At 43.1% G+C, this 10,676-nt stretch overlaps 1 protein-coding gene across 1 annotated transcript; it reads right to left on the reverse strand.

Moving 5' to 3' along the window:
* Positions 1–2,473: 2,473 nt before the first annotated feature.
* On the reverse strand, positions 2,474–5,087 carry LOC135712014 (uncharacterized). Its single transcript, XM_065234979.1, has 4 exons — positions 4,975–5,087; positions 4,428–4,766; positions 3,526–4,306; positions 2,474–3,484 (listed from the first exon to the last, which is right to left on the reverse strand). Exons 1-4 carry the CDS (start codon positions 5,085–5,087, stop codon positions 2,474–2,476), a joined length of 2,244 nt encoding a protein of 747 aa, XP_065091051.1.
* Between the last annotated feature and the right edge of the window lie 5,589 nt (positions 5,088–10,676).

Raw genomic sequence — 10,676 nt, forward strand, 5'->3', positions numbered from 1 at the left:
AGTGTTGGAGACGGTAGGTTTATGGCCGGCGTTGCTGGCTCATGCCGCGATAGAATGCGCCATGGGCATGCAATGGGGATTACTAAGCTTCCCCTCTCTGATAAACCACTGCATGAGAGAACCAAAGATCTAGTCTAGCAGTGATAGTATCACACTTGTTACTCCTTCGATTGAGAGCCGCGTCGTAGTACGCTTACGTATAGAGCATTTCCAGCTCAAATCGTTAAAAAAATGTCAATTTTGTCTCGACCCCTTCTGATTTGAATGAAACATTGCTCACGTGTTCGCTGCTACTAATGGTTTCATTTTTCATTTAAATATGATTTTTTCCTCCAGAGTAACTTTTGAAAAGGGCGTATAAAAAAATGGATTAATTTTTTGCAAAAAATCATAACTTGAAAACAATTAACTGATGAAAATGGCATATGAGAAAAAGGTTTAGGTAATTAAATTATCTTTGCGGAAAAAAATACACTGAAAGAAAAAACTTCGTAAATTAGTATTTAAAAAACGTAAAACGATGATTATCTCAAAACACCCCCCCTTCGATCTTTATAATTTTTTTTTCAAGAAAATTGATGGAATATCCTTAAATTTCGTGAAAAGTGTATGCTGGTAACTTTCTTAAAAAGAAATCTATAATTTTTTAAATTTTTGCTGATTTTTACAAGTTGATGAAAATGCATATTTTTTAGTAAAATAATAATTTATTCTACGCATAATTTTCGATAACTTTGCATACAGAAACTTTTTTCCTAAGTCAAGCCGTTCTCAAGTTAATGCGAATTAAAAAAATATAATTATAACAATTTTCAACATTTTAGGCCATTTTCAAATGTTCGTCGAGATGTCCAGCAACGAGATTTTTTTTTCATGATTGTATATTAAAAAACAAACAATTCATTCTCAGATATGGTAGCTGTCAGACTTATCCGTTTCTATCTAGAGGCAGCGGAAGAGAAACACGTTGATGTGGTCAAATGAAAGATTTGTTGAGATAAGAAACAGTATATATTTATTATTTTATTTTACAACTCATATTATTTGAATACATTGAATAATTTGGGTGTATTGTTTGAATTAGAGAATATTTTTACTGCAATTTGGTTGTTTGAAACTGGAATATAGCAATGATATTTTTGAGTTCCAGGAATTGGTTTCACTTTCTTAAAAATTGGATCAAATTCCGTGTCAGCCTTTTTGTATTCTTCCGTAGAAACATAACAAAATGACATTTTTGTTTGAAGATCTTCCTTACGACTATTTGCCCAGTCGTACAGTTGTTTAGAGTTCGTTATAGGGTGCTCGTGTTGCTTAGCTAAACTTGCTCTGGTTGCCATTCTCTTAAGGGTACCGCCAATCGCATCACAAGGACCTTTGCCGTGTGAAGTTGCAAATTCATTCAATTTCTACATTATGCTTATCTTTAAATCCACAAAGGCTAGCAATTTTTTTTATGTTTTTATATTGTGATGCTGCTCCATCTGAAATAAAAATACACTTTTGGACTGTTATTTGCGACTTTAAAAATTCTAATAATTTTGAGATAAACAACTGAACTGCTACTGTGTCATGCTTTGAAATGTCCGAAATAACCACAAAACTTAAATGGTTTAGTGTACCATTGTCAAACGATAGCTCAAGCTTTTCCGGCAAGAAAAAATGGATGGTTTGACTAACTTCCGAGAACGAAAACAAAGGACTTCCGTCGATCACAAAAGCTCGTTTTATTCTGATTTTTCTCTCGGTACAGTGTTGCTGGTTTTCCATTAGCATAAACAAAGTGTATTACGTACTTCAAATAAAAGTCACTCAAAAGTTCAGTTAAAGTTAAATTTTACTCTGCGCTACTGTCCATTCATTCTCCCCCCGTTGAGTCAATCTCAACAGAAGGCAATAAAGCAACCTTTGCCACTGCTCGCTTGTACTCGCCATTCGTCGTTCGAACTGTCACCACTCTCACAGCACAGTCTTCACCTGGATGTACGGCGACAATCCGGCCACGTCTCCACTGCTGCGGGGGTGCATTGTCATCTACTAGAACGACCATTGCACCGACCTTGTACTCCTTCACTCCGCTGTTCCATTTCTGGCGTCCCTGGAGGTGGTGAAGGTATTCACGTGACCACCTACGCCAAAAGTGCTGTTGCATCTGCTGAATATGCTGCCACTTGTTCAGACGTCCTGCATTTTCATCCTCATACGATGGTTCCGGTAGTGCTACACCAGAGTGACCTATTAAAAAATGTGATGGCGTTAGCACGGAATAGTCGCTTGGATCATCCGACAGCGCAAACAAAGGTCGCGAGTTAAGAATGGCCTCCGTTTGAACCAAAACGGTGCTCATCTCTTCATACGTAAGCCTGGTCTCACCAACAGTTCTCTTCAGGTGGTATTTCATGGATTTCACCCCCGTTTCCCAGATTCCGCCAAAGTGTGGGCTTCTGGGGGGATGAAATGCCAGCGGATGCATTTACGCTACAGAACTCTTTACTTTCAGTTGATGCTGCTGATCTTCAAACAACTCCTTCAGAGCAGCTAGTTCATGATTGGCACCGACAAAAGTAGTAGCGTTATCACTGTGGATGTTACTCGGCAATCCTCGACGACTGGAAAAACGTTGCAATGCAGCAATGAATGTTTCGGTCGACAGGCTTGAAACTAGTTCGAAATGGATGGCTTTCACTGCCATACACACGAAGACGACCACGTATGCCTTATACAGCTTCGTACTCCGACCTCCTAGTTTCAACATAAATGGACCAGCATAGTCAATACCAACCTTGGAGAATGGTGGCGCTGGATTGACTCGAGACTCCGGAAGATTTCCCATGAACTGACCACCTGGTATATGACGCTGCCTAGCACACACCTGGCAATTAGAAACGATTTTCTTGATTGCCACCCTTACGCGCACCGGCCAGTAACGTTCGCGTACGATAGCTAACAATCCATTCTGTCCAACATGAAAATGTTCCAAATGCAGTCCACGTATGATTGCCTCCGTGACGTGATGCTTCTCCGGTAACAACACCTGATGTTTGCCATCATAAGGAATGGCCGAATATTTCAAACGGCCTCCGACTCGGATTAAGCCGTCGTCTCCCAGGAACGGTGCGAGGTTCCGCAATGGATGCCGCTGAATGGAATTTGAATGCAACGCCTTACGCAGATCGCCGAAACATTCACGCTGGAGGACTGACAAGATTGATGCCTCTGCCTTCTTGATTTCGTCCGCTGAAATGTCACCGAAGCCTTGTTTCTTATGCACCTTGATATCGATGTAACGATGCACGTACACCCACGCTCTCTGCATTCTCATGTAGTTGCTGAGTCTATCAAGTACTATAGCCGGACAACATTTCATGACCGCCAACACTACTGCCGACTTCACCTCCGGAATAGCTGATTCTTCCAAGTGTTCAGGATCACCGATGTTGGATGGGAATTCCATAATAACGGTGAACCATTCCACCATAAATTCCTTTGCAGCAAATCCTGTGGCAATTCACCTCGTGAAATTACATCTGCTGGATTGTCGTCCGATTGTATGTATCCCCATTGGTAATCTTGCGTCAGTTCCACTATCGCGGCAAAACGGTTGGCGACGAATTGGTTCAGTGCTAGCGGAGATTTCTTCAGCCAACACAAAACAATTTGGGAATCGCACCATAGCTTCACGACATCGAATCGGATTTGCATTGCCGACACCACTTTTCGCACCAGGTCTGCCAAAAGCAACGCGCCACAAAGTTCGAGTCGTGGAATCGTTGACGGTTTGAGTGGTGCCACGCGCGATTTGCTTGCAACCAGATTGACGAAGATTGTCCCATCCTTGTTGATGCTCCGAATATACACGACAGCTCCATAGGCACGCTTTGAGGCATCCGAAAACCCATGGAGTTCTATCGTCACAGCTTCATCTTGAAATGCACAACGTGGTTTCCGTATTTGATTTACAACTGGAAGTTGATGTCGAAACTGTTTCCATCTCTGCAACAGTTCTTCAGGAAGTTCGTCATCCCACTCAAGACCAAGACGCCAAATGTCCTGCATCACCAATTTCGCCGAAACAATAATCGGACCCAGGAATCCAAGAGGGTCGAAGAGTTGTCCTATTTCCGACAGCACTATGCGTTTCGTTACCTTCACATCCCAACTGACCAGGGCAGTCCGGAACAAAAAATAATCTTCTTTCAGATTCCAGATGAGGCCCAACGTTTTGATGCTGTTATTGATCCCGGTATCGTCAAAGCTAAGCTGCTTCTCCTGGATTTCAGCAGGAATTGCTTTCAACACCTCGGTACTGTTCGAACAAAATTTGTGTGCACCGAAGCCACCTCGACGTAACAGCTCCGAAAGCTCCGTGTAGATTTGTATCACCAGTCAAGAAGTCGTCGATATAATTATCCTTGATAATGACTTGCTTCGCCAGAGGAAATTCTTCACCTTCATCCGTAGCCAATTGAATCAATACCCTTGTGGCGTGGTGTGGTGAACTGGCAACGCCGTAAGTTACCGTCCGCAACTCGAACACTTTCAGGTTACCATCGCTGTCCCACCACAGAATCAGCTGGTACTTACAGTCGTCCTTATGGAGCCAGACCTGACGGTACATTTTGGGAACGTCGGCGGTTAGCACCACCAAATGAATACAAAATCGTAGGATAATCGAGACGATGTCGTTTTGCACCGTAGGTCCGACCAACAGCGTATCATTGAGCGAAACGCCAGTGGTAGTTTTTGCCGACGCATCGAACACCACCCTTGTTTTTGTCGTCGAGCTTGAAGCCTTATATACAGCATGGTGTGGAATATAGTATGCACCATCGATTGCTTCAGTCGTTTCCTTCATGTGATTCCATTGGATTCCTCGCCAGTGAGAGCATCAGTTTGTCAAGACGTTTTCGAGCAATATCGTAAGAGTCGCCTAGTTGACCCTGTATACCGTTGAATGGTAAACGTACTACATACCGTCCTGTCTCGTCACGGTAGTGAGTGGTCTTGAAATGCTCTTCCACGGCACCTTCAGCCACGGTCGTAATCCTCTCCGAATAGACGTTCTCAATTTCCCAGAACTTGGACATCGTTGCGTTTAGCATTTCTTCTTGGCGATTGAGCTGACACACACGCGGGTATGATTTGGCTTTCCTGGTTGGCACCGATCCTCATACAACCCATCTGAGTTCCGTTTCGGCTAGCGTTATGCCAAAGCAGCCGAGCTTCAAACGACCCTTTTTGACGAGATCGAAACATATTTCATTTCCGATGATCATGTCTATCTCTCCGGGTGTGTGGAACATTGGGTCCGCAAAGTGTAGGCCTGACGGTATCGGCCAGGATCGGGCGTCTATCTCAACGACTGGTAGGTTTGACGTGACCCGTGGTACGACCAGGAATTCTAAAACGGATGAGGCAAAAGAATTAATGCACGAAGCGAACTTTGTCGACAGCAGATACTTAACTCGGTTTTCGATATTGTTCAAACCGCTGATCGGCAGGTCCACTGGATCCAATTTCAACTGCAGTTTGCTAGCCAGCTTCTCGGTGATAATATTGCTGTCAGATCCGGAATCCAACAAAGCTCGACACTTCACAGTTGTATTTCCTTTCCCTGCAACCATCACTTGAGCCGTGGACAACACGACTTGATGCTTATCACCACCAATGTTGGCGCACAAAGCAGTTGCACTACGCTGCTGCTCAGGAACATTCTGCTGATTTTGAGGTTGCGCTGCGGGTTCTGCTGCATGAACTTCGTTTGATTCTTCCTTCTTCTCTGGAACTGCACCGCTGGGAGCATCCGTGTAGTGCAGCAAGCTGTGGTGCTTACGACCGCAAACTTTACATCCCCGATCAGACGGACAACTGACGACACGATGGTTCGCCTTCAGACAGTGGAAGCACAAATTTGCCTTCGCTACAACGGCCTTCCTTTCTTGGAGCGACATATTATGGAATTTTTCACAGCGATGGATCGAATGCTCTGCTTTACAACACGAACACATCTCCTTTGCGACTTGTACGAACGACTTGGAAGGGGGATACGACTTCTGGCCCAATGGTTGGCGCTGTTTGTTTGGAGCTGCTGTTGATTGCTGCACCGGCTGCTGCTGTACGCGGTTTGTTCGCTGCAAAACACGTCCTCGTTCACGCAAAAAATCCATAAACTCTTCGAAATCGGGTAGCTCTCCGTTTCCCAACTTCGATTCCCATTGCTCTTGGGTTTCTTTATCAAGCTTTTGGTACAGAACATTAACCAGCACAAGTTCGGCTAAACCCTCAACAGGGAATCCATGGCCGCTAAGGGCATCAGCATGTTTTCCGCAAACTTCAACTAGCTTGGAAAGAGATTTTCCACGATTATCCTTGCTTATTTTTGGACAGTCCAAGATGGCATCGATGTGGGTGTCCATAATTAGGCGCTTGTCTTCGTAGGCATTTTCCAGAATTTTCCACGCGGTGTCATAACTGTTGTTGTTAACAACATCTTAATCGATCTTGTCTCTGGCTTCACCTGTAAGTGCGTTCCGAAGGTGCAAGATTTTCATAGCATCAGGTTCGTTTTTGTACCTAGCCATAATGCTGTGGAACAAACTTTTGAAGCTGAACCAGTTCTCAGGCTCTCCACCGAAGCTGGGAAATGGTGCGTGTAGTTGAGGCGCTGGGGCTTGTACGTACACTGAGGTTGGAGGTCCAGGAGCCTACGGATTTGGCACATTCCGCACTTCTTCCACTTTCATCTGCTGCTCCGCTTGGTCGATCCTTGTCTGCACCTTCACGTACACGTCGTTGTGCAATTCTTCGAAGTTCATGTAATCTTTCCGCTGTGCTGCGCGCTGATCTCTCGGCAACTGGACAATAATTTCGGAATACGCTTTCTCAAAATCATTTGCAGTTCGCCGCAAAGTCTCTAGATGAAGCCTGAGCAGGTGAACGCTGATGGTCTCTTCCTGCAAAGACTCATTCATCCGTAAAAGCTTGTCGAGCAGCAACGTCTGCCGATCCCGCAAGGCTTCCAGGTTGAATTCCATCCTTCGTTGTCTTTCGATTTCCTGTTGAGCGGCTTTTTGCTGTGCAATAGTAGGCACTTTATTCGCTCTTGTACTTTTCGACCCCGTGAGAGCGTCGAGGATATTCCTCCTTGGCACTCGACTCGATGGTCCACAAGGTGTCTCACTTTCACTCATTCACTTTTTCTTCTGCCTCTTTTTTGGTAAACTAAATCACAAACGTCCACAAACGTTTGAATGTTATTGTTTTTGTTCCCCGCAGCGCATCCACTTGCAAATTGCAGTTCACACGCCACAAAATGGCGTAACTTTTCACAAAACGAGCCGAGCGCACTCGACTCCACGTTTTCCGCCAAGATGGCGACCGTCCAGACACTTGTGCCACGGACACACACTCGGTGGCAAAGAACCACCACCACTTTTGGCCTTGCGCCGATATTAACACACGGTGCTAATCACACACTTCACGAATGCCGGAAACCATACAAAATTCCTCCGGTGATCCGGGAGAACGGACCAAAAAATATCCAACGATAGCTCAAGCTTTTCCGGCAAGAAAAAATGGATGGTTTGGCTAAATTCCGAGAACAAAAACAAAGGACTTCCGTCGATCACAAAAGCTCGTTTTATTCTGATTTTTCTCTCGTTACAGTGTTGCTGGTTTTCCATTAGCATAAACAAAGTGTATTACGTACTTCAAATAAAAGTCACTCAAAAGTTCAGTTAAAGTTAAATTTTACTCTGCGCTACTGTCCATTCAACCATTATCATTAAAATAAACGACAAATGGATGAATTGTACATTGAGAATTATTCCAATGATAGCTTTGAACCTCATCTTGCAGAACAAATGTGTATTTTTCAGAAAAGTCGCAAATAACAACGGCTTCGCCATCTTCTAGTGTTTGTTTTTTGTTTTTAAGAATTCTGCCTGCTTATTTTTTTTTATAAAATCGTGATATATTAATTTGTCTAACTTTTCCGTAAAGAAAAATGAAAAATCTTCGGAAGGCAAAGTTTTCAACTCAATATTACACCTATCTGTCGTAGTCCACTGTTCAAATGACACTTCTAATATTTGTTTCTCTTCCAATATTTTTAATAATTTTGTTTCGGATAATGACGTATCGTAACAATTCATGCACGTTCGAAGATGGCAAAAGTCTGTTCTAGATTGTAAATCGCAAAGAAGTTGTTCCATATAGATAGTGCGATCACACAATATGCGATCTTTTTTCAGGCTGTTCAACATTAGATTAACATTTTCGTGAATCGTACATACACAAACATTATGAGATCCTGATTTACTAAGAAGTTTACAATTTTTTGGCCGTAAGGCTGCAAATGAGCTAAAGCTAATATTGATATCTTTATGGGTTTCCGTAAAATGCAAGTATGTTTCTTTGAGCGACATTGTTAGTAGACGTTTTTGTATTACCTGGCGTACACCACCCGTCACTACAGAGACATAATCTCTGTGGCCCGGCATAACCCTGCTTATATCGTCATCTTCGTAGAATTTCACAATTATATCTACTAACTCTGCTCTCAGTCCATGTCCTGCTTTGGAACGAGGGGAACATAATATTCCATCTTCGGCGACCAAATCTTTTAACTAGGAAGAAAGAAAATGAAAATTATTTTTAATTTTTCCTTTATGGCGTTTAAAAAAAATATAAATCTTACCTGTGCTGCAGTAAAGGGTGATACGGTCAAAATTTGGTCAAGGGAAAACGCGTGTAAATCGGTGAAATCGTTTATTTAAAAAATCGAATTAAATTTCTTTTTCAAGTTCAATTAGTATAAAATTCAGGAAAAATATTCAGTTAGGCTTCCGCTTTTCCAAATCCGAATTGCCGGGCCTTACGCTTGATCCCTGCCATCAGATTTTATACAGCCACCTTGTCCACCTTCTTCGCCGCAGAAAGCCAGTTTGCCTTGAACTGCTGCTCGCCCTTAGCAGTTTTTTTGGTCTTCTTTAGGTTCCGCTTGACAATAGCCCAGTATTTCTCAATTGGGCGGAGCTCTGGCGTGTTGGGAGGGTTCTTGTCCTTGGGAACCACCTGCACGTTGTTGGCGGCGTACCACTCCATGGCCTTTTTACCGTAATGGCAAGATGCCAAATCGGGCCAAAACAGTACGGAACAACCGTGTTTCTTCAGGAAAGGCAGCAGACGTTTATTCAAACACTCTTTCACGTAAATTTCTTGGTTGACAGTCCCGGAAGCTATGAAAATGCTGCTTTTCAAGCCACAGTGTACAGATGGCTTGCCAAACCAGATATTTCTTTGCGAACTTTGACAGTTTCATGTGCTTGAAAACATCTGCTACCTTTCCCCTTCCTTTTGCCGTATAAAACTCCTGTCCCGGAAGCTGCTTGTAGTCGGCTTTGACGTAGGTTTCGTCGTCCATTACCACGCAGTCAAACTTCGTCAGCATCGTCGTGTACAGCCTCCGGGATCGCGCTTTGGCCGTCGTATTTTGTTTATCATCGCGATTTGGAGTCACTACCTTCTTGTAAGTCGATAGTCCGGCTCGTTTTTTGGCTCGATGCACGGTTGTAGACGATACACCCAGCTTATTTGCGGCATCTCGGAGAGAGAGGTTAGGGTTTCGCTTGAAACTACCGGCAACTCTCTTTGTCGTCCTCAGCGGCTTCCGGTTTTCGATTTCCCCCTGATCCAGACTTCCTGGCTGTCGACAAACGTTCCCCAAACGCTTTAATTACATTTGTAACTGTTGATTTGGCAACTTTTAGCGATTTTGCCAACTTTGCGTGCGAGTAGCTCGGATTTTCGCGATGCTCGGGCAAAATTTTGATACGCTGCTCTTCTTGCTTGGACGGCATTTTGACAACTGAGAGTGAATTCCAAAATCAAAATAGGAGCAACATTCTACACACACACACACCTTCAAAATGAGGGTGTTCAGGTTTTTTAAATGCAAAATTGAAAGAATACGTCAAGTTGATATTGACCAAATTTTGACCGTAACACCCTTTATATCCTGTTGACACCGAAATTCATCCATGATTCTTTGTACAGGCCAAGATTTCGGTAATACGGATAATACTTGTGTCTTTTCTTCTCGAGTGCATTCCGGATTTGCGTATTTTTCCTTTAGTTGGCTCATCATTTCATCGTAATCCTTAGCCTTGGCGTTGAGGATTCCTTGGTCATCATCTTCCGAAAAATTGAATTTGTGTCGCTTAACCCCATCCATGATTTCTTTGGTTTTCTGTTGAGGATAACATGCGCTTCTCAGCCTCTTTGTCGTAATCGGTGATACATGGATACCCATGATGCCTTGGTTGAATGTCTCAATATTATGGGACAAACTGATTCTATTAACAACAGAATCTGCTGAAGTCGATGAAGCCAGAGACGTAACCGATGGGATGATATTCACAATGGATTCACTCTCGATATCTATGGGTGCTGTTGAGCGTACACCACTGTAGAAGGTTGTTCCAAATCTTGCTGCATTCCGTCATTCGAAAGCGTTTTGTTTGATGGCAAACGTAAACTTGAAGACGAAATCTACTACAAATTTTCAAAGAACTATCCAGAGGTATTTTACAGCCAAAACATTTTAATTTTTCTATTACTCCATCTGACAAGTTTCTTGTATCTGAACAACACTTTAAAAAACTACTTGCTTTTTA

The sequence above is a fragment of the Ochlerotatus camptorhynchus genome, unplaced genomic scaffold (assembly GCF_037179485.1).
Source record: "Ochlerotatus camptorhynchus isolate MF236.1 unplaced genomic scaffold, CSIRO-AGI_Acam_v1.1 ptg000453l, whole genome shotgun sequence".
Classification (NCBI taxonomy): Eukaryota; Metazoa; Arthropoda; class Insecta; order Diptera; family Culicidae; genus Ochlerotatus; species Ochlerotatus camptorhynchus.